This window comes from Podarcis bocagei, assembly GCF_964188305.1.
Source record: "Podarcis bocagei genome assembly, chromosome: 6".
In the NCBI taxonomy this organism is placed as follows: domain Eukaryota; kingdom Metazoa; phylum Chordata; class Lepidosauria; order Squamata; family Lacertidae; genus Podarcis; species Podarcis bocagei.
In genome coordinates this window covers 42,107,529-42,130,360 of record NC_138130.1, presented here as the reverse complement: position 1 = coordinate 42,130,360, position 22,832 = coordinate 42,107,529, and the positions used below count along the sequence as shown (strand labels likewise).

At 42.2% G+C, this 22,832-nt stretch overlaps 1 protein-coding gene across 2 annotated transcripts in view; it reads left to right on the top strand.

The window, feature by feature from the left end:
* The window catches only part of MAP3K15 (mitogen-activated protein kinase kinase kinase 15), a 67,379-nt gene that overhangs the window by 16,679 nt on the left and 27,868 nt on the right, over window positions 1-22,832 (top strand). The window contains exons 4-8 of one of the 2 annotated variants that reach the window (XM_081199402.1): window positions 8,384-8,461; window positions 13,477-13,670; window positions 16,369-16,537; window positions 17,356-17,462; window positions 22,390-22,560. In XM_081199402.1, the coding sequence (XP_081055528.1) occupies window positions 8,384-8,461; window positions 13,477-13,670; window positions 16,369-16,537; window positions 17,356-17,462; window positions 22,390-22,560 (719 nt within the window). The remainder of the gene's footprint in view (window positions 1-8,383; window positions 8,462-13,476; window positions 13,671-16,368; window positions 16,538-17,355; window positions 17,463-22,389; window positions 22,561-22,832) is intronic. The other variant, XM_081199403.1, reaches the window with a different exon arrangement.

Sequence of the window (22,832 nt, the reverse complement as noted above, 5' to 3'; positions counted from 1 at the left end):
AGGCGGGCAGGTGTGGAGGATTCCCTGGTCCTGAATGGGGTAACTGTGCCCCTGAAGGACCAGGTGTGCAGCCTGGGAGTCATTTTGGACTCACAGCTGTCCATGGAGGCACAGGTCAAATCTGTGTCCAGGGCAGCTGTTTACCAGCTCCATCTGGTACGTAGGCTGAGACCCTATCTGCCTGCGGACTGTCTCGCCAGAGTGGTGCATGCTCTGGTTATCTCCCGCTTGGACTACTGCAATGCACTCTACGTGGGGCTACCTTTGAAGGTGACGCGGAAACTACAACTAATCCAGAATGCGGCAGCTAGACTGGTGACTGGGGGCGGCCGCCGAGACCATATAACACCGGTCTTGAAAGACCTACATTGGCTCCCAGTACGTTTCCGAGCACAATTCAAAGTGTTGGTGCTGACCTTTAAAGCCCTAAGCGGCCTCGGTCCAGTATACCTGAAGGAGCGTCTCCACCCCCATCATTCTGCCCGGACGCTGAGGTCCAGCGCCGAGGGCCTTCTGGCGGTTCCCTCATTGCGAGAAGCAAAGCTACAGGGAACCAGGCAGAGGGCCTTCTCGGTAGTGGCGCCCGCCCTGTGGAACGCCCTTCCAGCAGATGTCAAAGCGATAAACAACTACCTGACATTCAGAAGACATCTTAAGGCAGCCCTGGTCAGGGAAGTTTTTAACATGTGATATTTTACTGTATTTTTGGTTTTTATGGAAGCCGCCCAGAGTGGCTGGGGAGGCCCAGCCAGATGGGCGGGGTATAAATAATAATTTATTATTATTATTATTATTATTATTATTATTATTATTATTATTATTATACTGGAGAAGAAACTGCTGGCTTAGAGGAGCGTAAGGAAGCACATGCAAAACTTTCAGTCTGTGGCTGTACTATGAATTCTGAGAACTGTAGTTTACCCTTCATGGAGCTACAGTGAGCAAACTGCAGTTCTCGTATTTTGGGGGGGTCTCTGTGCAATGTACTTCAAATATATGGTGTGTACACAGTCTCAGTCATTACTCTACGCGGTTCTGCATGTGTGCTGAGGACTGGCCAGGCAGGAGAAGGGGTTTGATTTAAATCATTTCCCCCTCTTTTGTGTGAAACAAATATCAAGCGACTTTGCCCAATGGCTGCCATACTTAACACTGACAATTGATGTGGTCAAAACACTTGCTTTGTGATTTTTATCTGGGCAAGTCACAAAGCCACCTTTAGCCTGTTTAGTCACGTACCATGAATGGAAGCAGTCATGTAATTTCCAGTTATGCAGGTAGAACTCAGCATGTATCAGGTTTCTGCAAGGTACTACTTGGATGTTTGTTTCCAGAAGGTAATGCTTGGGACTCCCCTCTTTGGGCCCATGGAACCTTCAGTGTGAATGGGCTGGACCGTTGTCTTGTCTCAATGGACTTGATGAGAGCCAATAAACTGAAGCTCAACCCAGAGAAGACTGAGGCTCTGATAGTGGGTTGTTCCTTTGACCAGATGGATGGGAGGTTGCTTGCTCTTGGGTGGGGTAATGCTCCTTCTGAAGGAGCTGGAATACAGGTACTCCTGGATCCATTGCTGTTTCTTGAGGCTCAGGTGGCCTCCGTATCACGGAATGCCTTCCATCAGCTTTGGCTGGTGGCGCCGGTTTGCCCTTATCTGGACAGGGATAGTCTTAACTACTCTTGTCTAGGTTAGATTACTGCATTATGTTATTTGTTGGGCTGCTTCTGAAGATGGCTTGGAAACTTTAGCTGGTGAAGAATTCAGCTGCCGGGTGGCTCACTGAGATAAGACAGCTTGAGCCTTTCATGCCAATCTGACCTGATCGTACTGACTGCAAGTTAGTTTTGGGGCTTAATTCAAAGTGCTGGTTTTGACCTATAAAGCCTTAAACAGCTGAGGCCCGCAATACCTCAATGCCCACCCATATGACCCGGACCCTGCAATCATCTTCTGAGACCCTTCTTTGTGTGCTTCCTCCATGAGAAGTCTGTAGGATAGCAACACAATAACGGGCCTTTTCTGCAGTGGCTCCCCACTTGTGGAATGCCCTCCTAAGGGAGGCTTGCCTGGCACCTGCATTACATATATTTCAGCATCAGGCAAAAACTGTCACCTTCTCCCAGGCCTTTGGCTAATTAAACAATCTATGGCTTAAAAGTTTTTTGTGGGGGTGGTGGTTATTGTTTGTTATTATGGTATGTATTTTTGTAATGTTATGAGTTGGTGGGCTTCCTGGGCTCCCCTTCTAATTCCTGGGTGGCAGATACTGGATTTAGCATGTTAAAATGCAAGCCAGGAGCCAGCTTGGTAATGTACTGCTAAAGATAGGCCATTAGCAGGGAACAAAGACAGGGAGATGGGCTATCAGCAGAGCAAACACACTCTGTCAGCCAGCAAATGGGTGGAGCCCCCCACCCCTCTGTGCTCTGTGTTAGTTTGCAGAGATAAAGGCCAGTGGTAGTAGAAGGTTTAAGATTACAGTTTCACCTGATGTGAGCCAGAGAAAAAGAGGTGTCCGTGTGCAAGCAGCGAGAGCTGGAGAGATGGGATCAGGGCACAATGTGGGCTGAAAGTTTGAATCCTAGGTGGCAGCCTTGGGAGAAACAGGACCCTTTTGAAGTGTATTGCTTTGAAACCCTCCATCGTAGGCTCAGGTTGTAAATATGTGTAAATAAACCAAACACCATAAGGACACCACAGTCTCCACTGTGCCTCATTTCCAAAGGAAACACGAACGCTGGGCAAGTGCCTGGACCCCTGGAATCTGGCAGCACTTAAAGGTCAGGGTGGGATGGAACAGTATAAATTTTTGTGGTTTTGAATGGTAAACCACCCTGTAATGCTTGGATGAAGGGTGGTACAATATAGAATTTTAATAAACAGCAACAACAATGCAAATTCATAGAACTGCCCAAGTGTGTGAAACTTACAAGCATGTGCAACCTTTGCATTGCATTCAGTTGAGTGAGCTTATGACTTAACTTTGTGTTAGAAAGTCAACACAGAACTATGTCTTACCGCAACGGGCAAGACAGGAGTTTGGTTCAGGACCATTCTAAACCTAATACAGCCGTACCTTGGAAGTTGAACGGAATCCGTTCTGGAAGTCCGTTTGAAAACCAAATCGTGGCTTCTGCTAGGCTGCAGGAAGCTCCTGCAGCCAATCAGAAGCCGTGGAAGCACTGTCAGATGTTCGAGTTCCAAAAGAACGTTCACAAACCAGAACAATCACTTCCGGGTTTGCGGCGTTCAGGAGCCAAAATGTATGAGTTCCAGGGCATTCAACAACCAAGGTGCAACTGTACAGGAGATTTCTGTGAAATTTTCTTTTTTTAGTCCAGTTGAGCATGATTTTAAGCTACTAGGTATCCCCCAATTGTTGGGTGGGGTGCTTGCTCTTAAGGTAAATGGACCCCTGACCATTAGGTCCAGTCATGACCGACTCTGGGGTTGCGGTGCTCATCTTGCTTTATTGGCCGAGGGAGTTGGCGTACAGCTTCCGGGTCATGTGGCCAGCATGACTAAGCCACTTCTGGTGAACCAGAGCAGCGCACGGAAACGCCGTTTACATTCCCGCCGGAGCAGTACCTATTTATCTACTTGCACTTTGAGGTGCTTTCGAACTGCTAGGTTGGCAGGAGAGATAAATACCTATTTACCTACTTCCACTTTGACGTGCTTTCGAACTGCTAGGTGGGAAGGAGCTGGGACTGAGCAACGGGAGCTCACCCCGTCGCAGGGATTTGAACTGCCGACCTTCTGATCGGCAAGCCCTAGGCTCTGTGGTTTAACCCAGATGGGAAATGTTTTTCTTCTTCTTATCTACTCTCTGATAACAATTTGACCAGTCCCACCCCCCCACCAGAATGTTTAAATCAGGACTAATATTTTCAATGAAGGAGGAAATGATTTGAAAATGAAGCTGGGAGCATTTGTGTCAGCAGTAGAATGCATCTGTTGGGACATGGCCTTTGAGCTTAGTTGAGTAGCTTTGTAGGTGCTCTGAGTAATAAGGCTCTGCAACCAATTTAAGTCTTACACAAGTGGGAAGACTTAGGTTTTTTAAAACACAAACAACACCCTGGGATTTGTCAATTTCTGTTGTTCTAGCAGTAAAATATTATGAGATACAAATGAAAAGAGATGTTATCCTCCTTGACTTTACAAAGCAAACAATTAATATTTTGTGTTGCTAATTTACTGCCCCTCTGAGAGTATTAAATCATGCATTATGAGTTGCTTCTAACATCCGGGAGCTGGGTTCCCAAAACAGAACTGGCCTTGCATGTAACTAAAGGTCACCATTTTTTATGCCCCTGTATGTGCCCAAAGCTCCTTGGAGAGTTGAACTCTGACTGCCATTTGCAACCACTGATGGTGTATACACAACTCTGCAGAGCCTGTCAAAGCACTTATCTGTGAAATAAATTGCAAATAACTCAGCCTAGTGGAACAGTTTCTTCTTTCTCAGAGTGTTACCATGGTGCAGTCATGGTTTTGGAAACAGATTGTGCTCTTTGATTTCTGAGGGGTCAGCATTGTTGTAGAAATATGTAAAATGTATGTCTATTTTTTATGGCAGGTTGCATTATACTTCCTAACTTCTCATGACTTCCTTTTGCATAGATTGGCCAGACTACCGTATGAAAAGAGAAACTTGCACTAATAATAATAATAATAAATTTTATTTATATCCCGCCCTCCCCAGCCGGAGCCGGGCTCAGGGCGGCTAACAACACTAAAATAGTGCAACATTATAAAAACATCATAAGAATTAATTAAAATCAAAATTGATGGCAACCATAAACTAAAGTATTGTAAAGATTGCCAAAGGAGGGAGTCAGGCTGTGCCCTAACCAAAGGCCTGGTGGAACAGCTCTGTCTTGCAGGCCCTGCGGAAAGATGTCAAGTCCTGCAGGGCCCTTGTCTCTTGTGACAGAGCGTTCCACCAGGTTGGAGCCGCAGCCGAAAAAGCCCTGGCTCTAGTTGAGGCCAGCCTAACCTCTCTGTGGCCTGGGACCTTCAAGATGTTTTTATTTGAGGACCGTAAGTTCCTCTGTGGGGCATACCAGGAGAGGCGGTCCCGTAGATACAAGGGTCCTAGGCCGTGTAGGGCTTTGAAGGTTAAAACCAGCACCTTAAACCTGATCCTGTACTCCACGGGGAGCCAGTGCAGCTGGTATAGCACCGGATGAATGTGATCCCGCAGCGAAGACCCTGTAAGGAGTCTCGCTGCGGCATTCTGCACCCGCTGGAGTTTCTGGGTCAGTCTCAAGGGCAGCCCCACGTAGAGCGAGTTACAATAATCCAGTCTGGAGGTGACCGTCGCATGGATCACAGTGGCTAGGTCAGGGCGAGAGAGGTAAGGAGCCAACTGCTTAGCTTGGCGGAGATGAAAAAATGCCGCCTTTGTTATAGCTGCAATCTGCGCCTCCATGGAGAGGGAGGTATCGAAGATTACACCCAAACTCTTAACGGACGGTGCTGGCACTAATTGCACCCCCGCAAGAGATGGGAGTTGCCCCCTCAATCCCATATCGTCCCGTCCCAGCCATAGGACCTCTGTCTTCGAAGGATTTAACTTCAACCGGCTCCCACGTAACCATCCAGCCACAGCTTCCAAGCATCTGATCAGTGTGTCTGGGGCCGAGTCAGGATGGCCATCCATCAACAGATAGAGTTGGGTGTCATCAGCATACTGATGGCAGCCCAGCCCAAAACTCCGGACAAGCTGGGCGAGGGGGCGCATAAAGATGTTAAAAAGCATCGGGGAGAGAATCGCACCCTGAGACACTCCACACACCAAGGAGTGGCGGGATGACAGTTCCCCCCCCAAGCGCCACCCTCTGTCCCCGACCAGAGAGAAATGAGCGCAGCCATTGAAGGACTGTGCCCTGGATCCCCACGTCGGCGAGGCGGTGGTCCAGAATAAGCACTAGTGCTTATTAGGAGTAGATATGGATAAGTTGCCCAAAACTTTTAAATCCAAAAATAAAATAAAAGCCTGCCATGTTTTGTTAGAGCAAATGTAACAAGAAACGCAAACCCCCAACCAAGAGACAACAGGTTGTTGCAATTTTCCTAAACTAATATGGAACTGAGGAAATTACTCTTTGACTTTGTGTCAGTTCTGTATTTGAACTGGATAGAAAGTTGGTGTTATGTTGTCTGCTTGTAGCAACATAAATGGAAAACACTTTTCTCTAAGGTCTGTTTCCCTGAATGTTTTGAGTGTCCCGCTAACCCAACAGCACAACTACAGTCAAATCAATAATCTGTGAAGCAAATACTGTATAACATATAATACAGAGTTCAGGTACATGGTCAGTTTATTGGCGTAGAGGTTATACTAACATGAGATAGCATAAAAGGCATAGAGTTAATTTATAATAGTGTAGTTTCAATATGACATATGGCACTCACTCTGATACTCCTTTTAGAAGAGTTAAGAAACGCTGGAAGCTTGGACATTTTAGTTGGCTTTTATTGCTAATGTTTACTTTTTGGATAAGGTGCATAAAATATTAAATGTTTTTATTTATAAGACAAGGTTGCTAACATGCCTCTAGCTTTCATATCACACCCAGTGGCGATGATGGGTACATACGGATCAAGAGAAGCGTAGTTATCTCTAGGCAAAAGTAGGTTTCCAAGAAAGATATGGCATGTTTGCCTCAGTTAAAAAAAATTACTTAGAAATTTCAGAATACTTCATTCTTAGGAATGAAACCCCTGTGCACATACTAACCTATGCATTATGCATTATTCAGGTTCATTAGTAATTATAATAAGACGGGTACCGTAAATGATAAATTGTACAGTACTGACCATCTTTGTCCAGTTAATAAGCCTTTTTAGGAACTGTCCGTTCATCCATGCCAGATAAATCACAAGCTGTCAATTTTCTGAGGAATGTACAGATTCAAGATGCTTCCTTCTTCGTGCCTTAGGGGGCTCTTTACATAAATGTTTACCAAATACATTTTTTGCTTTTTTCTTCAAGTCATAATTGTGCCACATGTAATACGTTTATGAGATAGTATTATTGTGCTTACGTTACTCAGTTTAATTCCACCGCTATCTCTATGATCATTCATTGGGTGGTAAAAAATGTGTGCTAGTTTCTGCAAAATATGGCAGGAAGAACAACATCCAAATTTCCTTTTGATGCCTAATCAAAATACTTTTGACAGTTTTCAGAAGTATTAATGAGAGGCAGCAACTTGGTTTGATAGTGCGTGTGACTATATGAATCTCCTTCTAATATTATTTAGGGTGGGGATGGGGAACATGTGACCTCCCAGGTACTACAGGACCACAACTCCCATTATTGTTCACCAATGGCCATTCCAGCTGGGACTGATGGGAGTCCAATAACATCTGGATAGCCATAGATCCCCCCACCCCTGCTTTAGAGACAGGAGTCCTCTTTATAAGTTTTGGAAAACATGGCACTTCTTCAGAAAGTGTGTGGCCTTGTAAAACTCAAGACTCTAATAATCTTTGGAACATGAAGGTTATAGTAGCAGCAACAGTTGCATTTATTATGTGACCATAAATCCTAACATGTAAAATACATGTGTTTAAGGTGTCATGATCTCTGAAATATGCAAGACTTCACATATGGGAACGAATAGAAACAGTGTTGTTTAGAAGCCCCGTATATAGAAACTTCTATATACTACACCTATATACTGCAATTCTACTTTCCTAGGCTTTGTATAATACTACGTTTTAATTTTTTTTAATGTCTGTGTTAAGGAAGAGTCTGGATTATTTGGTAAATTTATGAGAGATGGTGTCTGCTGACTATTCTTTGTGACATGTGCAGATTAGTGTACTGCAACTCACATGTTTAAACACATTTGTTTGCACCATGGTTTAAGGGTGATGTGAACATGCTTGAATGAGCCTGAGTGAAGCCTTTCGCTCTCATATGTACCCTCTGTTTACCTCCTGCCATGCAGAAGAAGGACTTCTCCAGCAGTTAGCTATATTCCCACAGAATCTTGGGTTGTCACATCATACAAAAAAAAAGAAAAAAAGAAAAAAAGAATGGTCATTTAAGATGATCTCTGGTTAATTAATGAAAGAAGCTTCACAACCCATGGTTTGAAAGTGGCTTGTTTTGAAAGTGACTGATACAACATTGGTATGGTTTCATCTGTGGGTTTGTAGCAAGTTGATCTACATCTCTGCAGTTCCACTATAAGTTGCATAAACTCTTAAAAGAAAAATGCTTTACTAGATGCATGTGTGTCATATTTTGCTGTTCCCCTCTTTTTAATACATTTTTTTTCTATTCTGTGTGTCTTTTCTTTAAAATATGCATACTCCTATGATCTCCATTTTTGCATAATGTCCCATTACAATTTGGAGTAGGCTGCAGTTGCCAACCGCAAAGCTTTTCTTCAAGTACAACTACCTCCTGAATACCTCAGTGGTGGTATGATGGGCAAAGTATGTATCATTCTATTATTTCCCTGAATGTTCTATAAGTGTGGCTGCACTCTATACTGCTTTTTCTGTTCTGCTTTTGAAAGCATTCTTGCCCTGATATTTCAAAACGACGTTGAGGGCCCTTCCAGATGTACTTCCTATTGCACATGCATGACTTCCTATGCTTGTGAATCTGTCAGTATGGTCACGTACAATCCTACTTTCAATATTGTTTGTGCCTGCCAAAGGTTTCGGGTGGTCAAACAGCTTCACTTCCAGTCAGTGCGTATCCGGTAGTTTTATGGGTGAAATCCCGTAACATTTTATACCACAATGTTGTGGTTTATTTTTGTCCCGCTTTGGTTGCACTTTAGTTCCTCTGGATAGCAATAATGTAGTAGCATTGGGAAAGCATCCCAGAACAAACTAAAGCAGAATAAGTCCACCACTAATGCAGCGTTATTATGTCAAGGGCATGTTGCAGAATATATCCGCAATCAAACACCCATCTGGACAGCCCCTTGGTTATCTCTTTGATTTCAAAATAGTTTGTTGTTTAGTCAGTATTATTTAGTTCACATCTCTGCTCCTCTCTGCTTTCTTACATTAAGCTCCTAGCATGAGAGCCTCTGCTACATGACTCCTTCCCACACTGCGTGAGAAGCCAAGAGCCAAACTTCCTCTCCATTCTGATATTGTCCCATCTTCCCCACATGACATGGGGGAGAGCTACCACCCAGGTCACCCAGTGGTAACTGCAGTGCCTCTCACACTATCAGTGTGTTGTCATATTCTTGTTCAAATGGAAAATACTAATAACATGCACAATTCTAAAATATAACTTTGTTGCAGATCAGCTATTTAGGTGGGTTTTTTATCTAGTATCAAACATGTCCTACTCCTTAATGTTACTGTTTAAATTGAAATCCTGAGCATGCTCCCACAGGCAATGCATTTAATAACTTTAAAGTCGTTTTAACAAATGGTGTTTGCCCATGCTTTGCAGTTATTTCTAATGAATAGTTCCTGCCTTGTCTTTGCTGTGCAGTTATGTTTTTCCTTTATTACACTTTATGTTAATACAGTGGGTAGAACATTTGAATTACAGTGTGCCGCATTGTAGCTGAACAAGCTACCTTTTAGTTTTCCTTCTTGGAAGAACATGTTTTCTTGCATCCACATCCTACTTTTTTCAATGGAAAAGTGACCCTTTGTGCTTGAAGAAAATTCTTATATATTTACTGCAATGGAAAAAATACATGAAAGCTTTACATTCTGTTTCCTTTACTTAGCACAAGTTAGGCTTAAGACTGGGGTATTTATATGACTGCATTCTCTTGCGTGAACCTGTCCAGCAATTAAGATGGACCTCAAAGGCCTTCTTCCCTGTTGTCCCACCAACTTCAGTAAGATTCGTGGTGACCAGAGATTGGACCTTCTCAGTTGTAGCACCCTCTTGATGGAGCCCTCTTCTCAGTGAGGCTCACCTGGTGCCATCTATTTCCTTTTTGGCCCTGGGTAAAATTTCATTTCCCCGTGCTTTTCAATATTACCTCTTAGTGCTGTTTTTAAGCTTCTGATGAACTTTTGGCTATATTTTGTTGTGATTACTGTGAGATGCTTCTTCTCTTACCAGAAAGCTTGGGTTAGTGGAGGGACATGGGCAGGGACATTCCTGCCCATCTTGTAGCCACATGTTCACCAACTAAGAAGAATCAGCCTCAAAGTTAGCTGGCAGTCCAGAGAGGGAGTTAAGGGGGCAAGAGAGAGCTCAGGGTAGAAGAGGATACAAGTGAGTGCTTTGTGAAAAAAGAGTTTATTCAACAGGAAAAAGCTATAGCCAGTATTAATCAGTGGCGTAGCGTGGGGGGTGCAAGGGGGGCCGGCCGCACCGGGCGCAACATCTGGGGGGGCGGGCTCGCTGCCTCCGGAGTCGCCAAAGAGCCTCGGGCGCGGAACCGACGAGCTGTGCGCGCGCCCGGGCTGAAGGCGTCCGGCAGGCAGCGGCTCTCAGCGCTCGTCCGGTCCCGCCAGGCAGCCCCTCCTCCGCCGCTGCTGCTGCAGCTGCTGGGCCATGTTGCATTTTCCTCGCCTCTCTGCCCCCCTCCTCCTCCGGGCAAGCGGCGTCGTTTGGGCGGCAGCGCCAGCGGCAACTCGCCTCAGATCGGCAGGTTAGGGGTTAGAGGAGGCGCAAATTACTTGCCTTGCCCCGGGTGCTGACAACTCACGCTACGCCGCTGGTATTAATATACTTATCAATAGGGGTATACAACTAAGTAGATCAACTGTAATTGTTTGAGAGAGCCTTGTGCCAGTTTTAGTTCTTAATGTTTTATAACAGAAGCAAGAAAAACTGAGCAAAAGATAAACCAATCAATGAACTAGGGACACTGAAGCATGAAGAGTTAATGAGTTTTCCAATTCTTTTGCAAAAAGCACTATGACCCATTTTCCTCTGAGCAAAACTACCAAATTATCTAATGTGTAGCGTTTGCTCCCTGTGATTGATGTGTGTGTATTATTTATCCAGTCTCCTTAGATACAGATATCTAAAACACTTAAGTTTATTGCTATATGGGGTTTAGGAGGTAGAGAGAAGGGGGTACAGTGCTTGAATTATAGAGGTAAGGGAACCCTTAATGAAATCCATGACTCACTCTAGTGTTACCATGATCAGGCCCTCGCTTTAAAAGCCTTGGGAAAACAGGGACTCAGAGCTCTTCTTCCTGCTGAACCCACTAAGACACTCAAACTCAGGACGCAAGGGAGAAACGTGCTAAGAGGAAGGCATGCTTGGCAAAGCCACACCATGATCAACTCCCGCCCGGAAACCAATGTCCCCACTGTGGAAGGACGCGTGGATCCAGAATTGGCCTCCACAGTCACTTACGGACTCATTGTTAAAACTGTGTTTATGGAAGACAATCTTACTCAGCTACAAGTGATCGCCAAAGAAGAATCTGAACATCGGAATAATGGTTGTGTTTATTGAGCACACCTGATCCCCCCAAAGCCCACATGACACCCTTATTCAGTCCATGTAAATCACAACTACTTGTGTCCTGAAAATGGTTGGAAGCAATGAGCTGGCAAAAACTTTTCCACATAGGAATTTTTTTTAATAAAAGCACCCCTTCATGTACTTCACATTTAGCACTGAATTGTGATGGTAATAAGGAATGCTTATGTGCAGATGTGTCCTACTTTTCACTCTTTGGGCTCTATTCACAGGTTTTTAGCAAACTCATCATTATAACTGTCATTCATTTCCAGTTTCTTCACTCAGATATTGTATAAGAATGAAAAATAGCTTCCCCACAATCTCCCCTCAATCTATTCTCTCTCTCTCTCTCTCTCTCTCTCTCTCTCTCTCTCTCTCTCTCTCGCACACACACACAGTTTTGATGGCATCCTAATGCTCCCTGAAGTTGCAGAATAACATAACTCTGCAAGTTGTAGTTGGTAGGTGTGTTAGAACTGAACAGACATGATCTGTGCATTGTAAGGCATGGCTCTAATGGGACTGTAATGCATTGGCCAGCAGGTTGGGGATTTAGTGCTTAAATGTCAGTGTTTCAAAGGATCCCTGTGTTGAACACAAACACATCTCCCTGCTCATCAAGGAGGGGGGAAACCCTTCTTACTGTGCCATGCTAGCTTACGTTTGAATGCTCCCACACATAAATAATGTAACATCCCATCTGACAGTTATAACATTCCATCACGAAATGCACGTGGAATCAGAACATGGCTATTGACCCTCAGAAACAGAGGTGTCTGTTATTCTAAATATTCTGTGGTTCTTGGTTAGGTTAGCATTTGGTTTCTTCTTTCTCAGATCATGTTTCCATTTGGAAGGGACCCTGAGGATCATCTAATCCATCCATCCATCCATCCATCCATCCATCCATCATCTAGTCCAACCCCCAGCAATGCAGGAATATGCAGCTGTCTCATACGGGGATTGAACCTTCCACCTTGGTGTTATCAGCACCATGCTCTAACCAGCCGAGCTATCCAGCTGATTTAGTACTTGGCCAAAGCTGAGCACACTGAATGAATCCCAATGCACCTTCCCTCCATGGTACCTGCAATTAAAGACATGGGAACCCTCTTCCATTTGGTTGCCATAGTAGCACAAAAACAAAAAACCCACCCGCAGACATTACACTCTTCTGCTCAACTACCATAAGCTACCATGTTTCTAGTTATAGGGTAGTATCCAGTTAACTTTTACTCAGAGTACACCCATTACAATTAATGGACCTAACCTTGTCACATTCATTAATTTCAGAGGATCCACTATGAGTGAAAGTTAGTTGAATAATACCCATAGTATTAATTATCCAGAAACTTTATTACTAATTATTTATTTGTGTATCACTAAATTGCCAAAGTGCCTTCTAATTTGTAAGAATAAAACCAGCTGCAAAACACTAATAATTAAGCTACACAGTAAAACAATTCCATCAGTACATTAAAATAAACGTATGCAATTAGAATGTGTGATGAGGCCATTAAAATAGCAGAAAACAATTCAAACAGGTTTAGGTCAGGAGATTGAGGAAATGGTTGTCTAAGTAGGTGTGTCTTCAAAAGTAATTAGACATTTCCTTACCTCATTTTTAAAAACTATTTGAAATTGTTTAGCTTTACAGAAAAAACCTTTGTGTTTTTATTTCACAATAAATGCTAAACTTTTTAATCCTGTCTGGGGTGGTAGAAAACCTGTGGCCCTCCAGACTCTTCTCGGTCTCAGCCAGCATGATCGATGGCCAAGGAAGATGGGAACTGTGTTCCATCAGCATTTGAAGGGTCATAGCTTCCCAATTCCTAACTTATATGATATCTGCTATGGATGGCTGTGAATATTGTGCTTTAATTTCAAACTGTGCATTTGAACTTTGCAAGGGGTGCAGGCATTTCTGCTTATGTTGTTGCCTGTTGAATGCTCCTTGTTTCCTAAAGGGATGAACATAAAGAACACTTATCATTCTTACCTTGTCCTAATCGTTTGACACTTTGTCGTCTTTTAGGCTTCAAGTGGCAATTACTACTTCATTCCGTACATTGTAACGCCATGTGCAGATTATTTTTGCTGTGAAAGTGATGCCCAGCGGAGAGCCTCTGAGTACATGCAGCCCAACTGGGACACCATCCTGGGGCCTCTGTGCGCTCCATTGATGGACAGGTTTATCAGCCTTCTCAAGGACATTCATGTCACATCATGGTAATTTTTACACACTTTCCTCTTTTAGCTATAGTAGCTTCCAGGCTTGTTGGGTATAGTATATAAAGAGCAGCAAGTAGTTCTCTCAGTACCCTGGTGAACGGGTTGGTGGGTGTGTCATACCTATTGATACTTATTGATATAATGTGATTTAGTGCAAAAGGAGTTTTTGTTTTTGTTATTAAAACATAGCAAAAGTTATTTTACATTTCTTGAATGTGTGGTCTCCCCAGCACGCCTTCTGCAACGCAACTAATCTGCAAAATAACCAACACATGTATCTCCCCTGCTTGAGGGGAAGAGCATAGGGCGGAGTCTTAATTTGAGCTAAACGGTATCTCTCTCATGCAGCTAGGCATAGTAACTTGTGGTTATTTTCCAATATACTAACAGTACATAGAAGCAGAGCTGTCAGGCTAGCCCTTGGGAGAAGAAGGGAGTAAAAATAAATGTAGTATAGATTTCAAAGCCCCTGGTTGAAATAAGATGCTTTTAGACTAGTATCCTTCAAAGTGTCTGATGTTTGTTAGTCCCACAGGACTGTAACTAAAGTCTTACTATAGCAGCTAATCTTTAACATATCTTAACAGTCATCAGCAGGAGTCATTTTGTCTTTGAGTAGTAAATGTTATTTACAAAACTCATTGCTAGTAACAGTAACAATGTGCTGATGGGTAAAAGCTAGCTTGCTAATTAGAGTGATGTCGGAAGACCAGATGAAAGAGAAAGGGAATTACAAGTTACATTTCTTGGTAGATGAACTAAGTTGTGATCGTGTCTATAGTGGTTCAAGGGTGGGGAACTGGTTCCAGCTAAGGGACCCATGCTGACTACTTTGACAGGTAGGTACAGCTGTCCACTTGTCAGTCACATCAGCATTACATTAGGTGTTTCAACTTCAAAAGAAAGAATCAGAGCCCTCTCGTAAGTGTGCTCTTGATTCTTCCTTTGCAGGCAGAAGTACATTAAATTACGCTGCTATATTACAGTAGGTCACGACATTAAATCAAGTTAAATTCACTTAACGCTGTGCGTGCATCAGACCTCATTTGTTGTTCTGTTAGGCTACTTTGCATATGATTAAGGTGTGTTTGATTTTATATCAATTTCATCTTCTATATTTAGTGATCAGTGCTGGGGTTCTGAAAAGTTTACTTTTTTCATTTGAAATGGATCTACTCCTTAAGTAGCAAATGACATCAGCTTTGTAATTCCTCCCCAGATGATCTATTATTATTTATTAAGTTTGTTACTGACTGTTCACCATCAGATAACAGGTCTGGTTACGACAATTTAAAATTCAATATTAAAAACAGTCAGAACAAAATTCAAGGATCTGCAAGACCTTACAAACATCTTTAGGATCCTATGTAAATGGTTCAGCGTGGTTTATAGACATACCTAATTTATTTCTATTTCCACATTCTAGAGCCAAACTGATTTTTCAGAAAACAAGAGTGTAGATTCAACTTAGGTTTGTAAGGTACATTTAATCATGGCCAGGATCCAGAAGATAACATAAGCCTCCTACCTTGCAATAGGGTGAACTAGTTTTGAAACTGAAGATAGTTTTAAAAAGCAGTTTTTGATGCATCACGATATGAAGTTCTGCCATTTAAAAAAGTTAGCAATGCCACTTAGTTCATGCAAGCCCTTGGTTATACTGTGAAGAATCTTAGGATTCTAGCCACTGAGTGTGATAGCTTACATACTGTTATTTACTTCCATTAAGCTTTGTTCATATTTCCCCCCTTAAAGTACATCATTGATAGCAACCTTAGTTCTGATTCTGTTTTGATTAAAAAAATGTGTGGGGGGGAATGCAGAGTTGGTTAGAAGAATCATACTGGCTGGTTGTATCCCTACCCTCCACAAATTCAGTGTGATTTAAGTCCTTTTTCACACCTCCTAAATCATGCATACAGTGAAACTATGCATGTTGATGTTAACTGCATGGCAGTTAAATTATAATAATTCTAGGCACATTGCATAGGGGGATTTACACTGGTGCTGCTGTGTGGGGGGATGGCAGGTTAAACCTTTCCCTCCCCAGCCTTTTTTCTGATGAAAATGGATCCTGTGCTGCTATTAGTGATGCTAAAAAACAAATTGGGGGTGTTCTGTTGCTGAGTGCAGTGCATGGACTGAAATCTCCTGCCTCCCACATGCTTTGTATCAAATTTAAAATCCTTTGATGTGGCAACAAGCCAAGCAAACAACATAATGTGTAATTAGTGTCTGAATATGCAGAGGGACATGGGCTCACTCCTGCTTTTCTGGCCTCCTACCTCTATGTTTTTACTTTAAAAACAGGTTTATTTCACACCAATCTGTGCCACATGGGTACAGCTTTGTGGCTGGGGCCTTTGCAGTAATTTAGACTTCTTGTATCATCCTCCATTTAAAAAATAATAATAATGCAAAGCTCACTGTCAGGGTAGGATCAGGCACATTCCCTCCATGATTATATTCTTCCTGATATGTCATCTTCACATGGACTTTAAGGTAATTAGACCTTTCTGTTCCTAATGTTTATTAATTGTTTTCAATAAAGAGATTTGGCATCCCTCTCCATATCTCCCAAGAAGGATCTCTCAGAGAAACCAAGGTTTAATGTTTTGGTAGTCACATTTCACCAGCCCTAGATAACAGTAGTAAGTAGTAATAATGCTTTCCCTACTATGCTTAATTCCTCTAGTACATATTACAAGGAAACTCTGTTAAATGACATTAGAAAAGCTAGAGAAAAGTATCAAGGAGAAGAACTGGCAAAGGAACTGACCAGGATTAAACTTCGTATGGATAATACTGAAGTCCTCACTTCTGACATTGTAATCAACTTACTTCTGTCATATCGAGATATCCAGGTATGTTACTTTTACCATAAATACATAGTACATGTCCCCAATGTTATTTTATCAAGGTTTTATCCATTTTTGGTTTTTATATATTTTTAAAGGTTATCTTAAGTTCAGAATCATTGGGTTCTACAGAATCTGGATTCATGATGACTGTGTCGTTTTTGCTGATTTTCCTTAAAAATAGCACAAAAACGCTCAACAACTTGGGCCCCAACAACATGTGTGTCCTGATTTACACTGTTTGAAATATTGCAACCCTAGATATCATTGTTTTATTTACAATAATTTGCTGCAGATGTTTCTGCCCTTTTCTGTAATATTTGTCAACAAGATATGGAAGTTGAGGAAATGAGTCACATAACGTCTTGTTATCTGACCCTGCAATCTGAGTTTAATGTGTTCATTTTACTTAGTACCCTTCAGGTTATAATTCCCCACTAGGAGATTATGAGTAAGACTGCTTTAAAAAATGTTTTCCATTGCAGTGCATGCTTGTCTTCAGCTAGAAATGCAATAATGCTTAAAAAGCAATGTCAGCCATCTAGTGGGATGGTGTAAGTGGCTTGTTAACACAGGCAAGGATGCATTCCATTCAGGATTGTGTTAGTTCATAAATTCTGGCTCCTGTAGAGTTGTGTGTGTTCCTTGTAGGCAGAGAATATATTTCTAGCAGATCTTGTCCTAGGATGAAGGGAGTATCAAGGAGATAGGCTATGCATCTTTTTAAGTTGTTGTTGCTCATGGTCAGAATAAGTAAAAATCGTTTGATGGATGAATTTTGGTTAGTAATGCTTTCCTCTGTTACCTCTTTAAACTGCTGTTAGGACTATGATGCCATGGTGAAGCTGGTGGAAACACTGGAAATGCTCCCTACTTGTGATCTGGCTGATCAGCACAATATCAAATTTCATTATGCATTTGCACTGAATCGGTAAGATTAACTCCTGTGTGAATACATTTACAGAGAGAGGTAACTATTCCATTAGTGCAAAGGCATCTTCAACTTAAAACTGTAATTGCAACCACAGACTCGGATATTTGTTACATGAAGGTGACCCAAACATTCCCAGTGTATTTCCATACCCAATCCATTCTACTTAAGCAGATGACTTTCCAGCCACCGCTTATGTATCTCTTTCCCTTTCCCCCCCAGAAAATATTTTAAATCCTCCTACAGACTCTGTAGGATTCTGCTTAGTAGGCTGATAGTTGAAGTATATGTAGCTTCTTATTTGAAAGTGTAAGTTTAACCCATGGTGCTCTTGGAGCCATCTCTGCCACTAGAGGCCCAAGTGACTTAAGTGGCCAGGAGTGCCCTTTACAAGCTTTAGCTGCTAAGACTACTGTGGCCGCTTCTAGACTGGAAGAATATTGCCATCATGTTAGCTGCTGGCCTAAGTTCAAGGTGCTAGTGCTGGGCTACAAGATCTTATATAACTCGGGAGCAGGCACTAAAAAGATCATACAAACTTAAGAGTTGGAAGGGACCCAAATGCCCTCTGGTCCAACCCCCTGCAATGCAGGAATCCAAGATAAAGCATCCATGACAGATGGCCATCTAATCTCTGCTTTAAAACCTCCAAGGAAGGAGAGTCCACCACCTCCCGAGGGAGTCTGTTCTACTGCCAAACAGCTCTTACTATCAGATTGTCTTGTCCCTCATATATTCTAAGTGATCACTGTGCTCTGCAGGAGAGAGGCTCCAGCTGATAACTAGCTCATTAGGAAGTTTGTTCCATACAGTGTAAGAACTGGGTTTTTAGTGCATGCTACGCGGGTGGCACTGTGGGTTAAACCACAGAGCCTAGGACTTGCCGGTCAGAAGGTCGGCAGTTCGAATCCCCGTAACAGGGTGAGCTCCCGTTGCTCGGTCCCTGCTCCTGCCAACCTAGCAGTTCGAAAGCACGTCAAAGTGCAAGTAGATAAATAGGTACCACTCTGGCGGGAAGGTAAACGGCGTTTCCGTGCGCTGCTCTGGTTTGCCAGAAGCGGCTTAGTCATGCTGGCCACATGACCCGGAAGCTGTACGCCAGCTCCCTTGGCCAATAAAGCAAGATGAGCACCGCAACCCCAGAGTCGGTCACGACTGGACCTAATGGTCAGGGGTCCCCTTTACCTTACCCCCACATACTCTTGCAATTTTCTCCCAGTATACAGTATATCAGACAGATACTCTTGTTTCTGCCTTTTTGGGTACTTATTGAATATGATCTTCTTTCAACAAGCCTTTTAAGCAAGATTCTCATTCCAGTCTTTATCGGGATTAGCTTAGAAAATGTATTTATGTATGTTTTAATGTTGATATTTTTATTGTTAAATTGCTTTTGGGATTCATTGACTTAAAAAAATAATAATACAGTGAACAAACATGTAAAAAATCAAGAATTACTCTCAATTTTTTGATTTCCTTTTTTAAAGTACTCAATACATGCTAGGGTATATTATCACAGTACAGCTTCGGTTTAAGCCCAACCCAAGTTATTTATAATAGGCAAATTACCTAAGATTGTTTACGCCACAATATGAAAATACAGTGTGTGCTTATTTTAAACGCCAATTACTTTGTGAATGGTTTCATCATACTTATTATAGGCTCAGCTGTCCTGCATTTTCATTACTGTGCAATATAGCACAGAGGTCATGTTTATAAATGATAACTTGGGTAGTAAACTGCTGGTGACAGGTGCTTCAAGGCTGAAGTCATAGCCTAAATATTGTCAGTACATGAACATGATGAAGGATGGCCAGAGTCACTGCCAGGACTGACAACAGGCGCCCTTTAAGCCAACACCTCAACGCTTTTCCAATAACAAAAGGTGTTGAGTAGTAAGAGAGAAGAAACAACTTTTGGTGCTCCATAATAGATCAAGATTTTTTAAAAAACCCCATAAGGGAAGCCAAACAACTTCCTATAAAGGAAGCCAAACAAGGTTCCCGTGATCATGTTGTTTTGGAGGAACTTCTCAGAGCTTTTAAACAATATACACATGCGTAATGTATGGTATAGGCTGGACTCTAAAGTTTGACTCTAGGCTGGACTCTAAAGCTGGACTTTGGGCATGCTCAGTGACTTGTATGCAGTTTTTATAATTTTTTTAACTCTTCTGACAACATGAATTGAGGAAGAACTCAGTCACCTTTTGAGAGTAGAGAAATAGCTATCTTCTTTTTAAATTTCAGCTGTATTCTATGCCGTTCCAGAACTAATCTTGGTGCATACCTTTCTTTTCCTGGTAACACAGGCTTTGAGTTTTATTTTTGTATCATTCATAATAAACAAGGAATAGGTACAGTTACTGCTTTTGTGCACCCTTTTCATAGCCATCCAAATAAAGTTGAGGCAGCATTCCGAAAAATGGGTAGTTAGTTCATTAAGTTCAGATAATGGTAATGTAGTTCAGGCTTTTAGGTTCACGTAAAAGCTGAAACCTCTTTAAAGAGTTGCAAAATTTTGTATGAGAGAAGCACACAAGTAATGGATCACAGAGTAGCGAGGGGGTTGCAGCTCCCCATGCAAAATCAGTCTCACAGCTTTTACCTTTTGTTGTCTCTCAAATGCAACTCTTAACAGCTGCAGCTAGTTGACTTGTGTCCTGTCCAGAGGCTAGATAAGACAGCTGCTGCAGTGGAGAAGTGGCTAACATGGGATAAGTGTCTTTTAATTTTCCCTTTGGTGTCTTCCCTTCAGGGTCACCCGACTAACCACTTCCCTCTTTAATGTTGTATTGTTGAATTTATTGTCCAGTAGGAGAAAGTGAGCAATGTATTACAGTATTGGGCGGTAACTGGAATTGTGTTTTTGCTGCTGAGAGTGGGATTCTATGTTCTAACTTTTTTGTGTTTTATAATTTTGCTTAATAACAATAAGTATGAGAGACTGAAATGGCAGAGAGTAAGGCCCTAGCTGGGTGGGAGAGAGGGAGGGCGTGGTTATGCAGCTGTGTGTTTGGCACTGTGTTGCTTTAGATGGTGGTGTGTACTGGTGAGGTTACTCTGGCATGGAGCATGTGTGCAGCTTTTATTTCAATTATTTTGTTCTGCTGCCAGTTCTGCTGTTTTGCATAGTTCTCTTCATTTTTTGGTATTTGATCCCCCCCCCCGTATTTTTTTTTTAATGTTTAAGAGAATATTTTGTTTCTCCTGTTAATCAAGCTGCTTTAAATGTGTAATCATTGATATTGACAGCATATGACAACAAAGTACATCACTGTGGGGAAAAGTATTTGTATGTTTGGGCAGTATACTGTATCCAGTATTAAAGCTATCATAACAAGAATTGCCTTGTCGGTTGAAAATTGCATCATGTCTGAATTTATCATTGAAAGGAATTATTCTGCTTACTTAAGCATAGCAAGCTTTGTGCTGCAATGTTTGCTTCTGAATATTTTCAAATAAAACATAGCATAGGTAATTTGTAAATAGTGTGGTTGCATTTCATGTACTAATACTGTATGATAAATGTTTACAGCTGGTAATGTTTTCCAGCCAGAACTGAATTTTGTTTCATTTTGGGTAGATAGTTGAAAGTGCCACCTGCTGTCACCGATGCAATGCATAGTGGTCCTGGTCCTAGCCTCTAGAGCAGAAGAAAACAAGCTTGCTCCATCTTCCATATGACAACCCTTCAGATATTTGAAGATGGCTATCATATCTCCTTCCAGTCTCCTCTTTTACAGGCTAAACATACCTAGCTCCCTCAACAGGGAGTCTTAGTTTCCAGACCCTTGATCATCTTCATTTCCCTCCCACGTTCCAGCATGTGAATATCCTTCTTAAATTGCGGTGCCCAGAACCAGACACAGTACTCCAGCTGTGGTCTCACCAAGGCAGACTAGAGAGAGATTATTACTTCCCTTGATTGGAACACTATTCTTCTGTTGATGTAGCCTTTTTTGCTGCTGCATCACACTATTGACTTGTGTTAAGCTTGTGGTCCACCAAGACTCCTAGATCCTTTTCACATGTACTATTAGCAAGCCATGTGTCCTCAATCTTATATTTGTGCAGCTGGTTCTTCCCATCTAAGTGTACAACCTGACAAACTAACTTCAAACTATTCATTCTGTTAGTTTGAATATAGCTGCTACTCATCTGACTTCTGGCAATTCAGGGTGACAGAGGACATGATTTTAGAAGACTTATCAGTGTATAGAGGAAAAGAGCAAAGACAAGAACGTACACTGTAGCTGCATATCTTTTGTGTAAAATCTATCCAGAATGTCACATCTAGAGCTCTGGAAAGCTCCAACAGAAATTCTATACACAGTTTCATACTAAGGTTGCCTGGTGAAATTATTGTGTGTATTTAGTGTAGGAGTCACCAATCTTTTTTCACCTGAGGGGACATTTGGATTTTTGTTTCTACCTACTCTGGCCGCTTCTCTTCTCTCTTCCTTGATCTGCTTTCTCTCAACCCCTAGGACAGAAAGAGTATGTGCACACACTTCATCTTTATGAGGGATTTTGATAAAAGTCAGATCCAGGAGAATTAATATGAGCCTTGAAATGCACATAGAGCTGGAAGAGGAAGTGGGAAAGAGCATCACTCTTCCAGCTTCCTTTTCCATTTTTTATATGCTTTATGTGTGTGTGTGTGTGTGTGTGTGTGTGTGTGTGTGTGACAGAGAGAGAGAGAGAGAGAGAGAGAGAGAGAGAGAAATAACTACTCCCATTACAAAGGAGGCAGTGCATGAGTGGGGAGAGTTCTTTGTGGGCACCAGGGGAGACCACTGTGCTCATGGGCACACCATTGGCAAATCCCAGTTTAGTGCATATTGACAGAGTTATAAATTGTGTTAGACAGAAATATATGGTTCTTTGTACAAGCTTATTCATGTGATTTTCTGTCTGAATTTCAGAAGAAACAACACAGGTGACCGGGGGAAGGCACTGCAAGTGATGCTGCAGGTCTTGCAGACATGTGATCGCCCAGCACCTGACATGTTCTGCTTGTGTGGGAGAATCTACAAGGACATTTTCCTTGATTCGGACTGTAAAGACACCAGCAGCCGGGACACAGCCATTGAATGGTAAGAGGAGTGGCAATGTGTTTACCGTATCTGTGTAATTATGAAATGGAAAGCAAAGTACTTCACATGGAGTACCAAGTTCCTTACCAGCCAGCCTCTTGTTGGACGGGAGTTAAGAATAGGACCTTTCATTATCTAGATATTATCTTCAAACTATGCAATTCTTACCATTTTAGTATTCTGTTACATCTTATTACAGTCTTCCAAAAGTAGAGTTGCAATGAGGAGGAAGCTACTGTTTTGAAATTTCAGACTGTGCTCAGAGCATATTT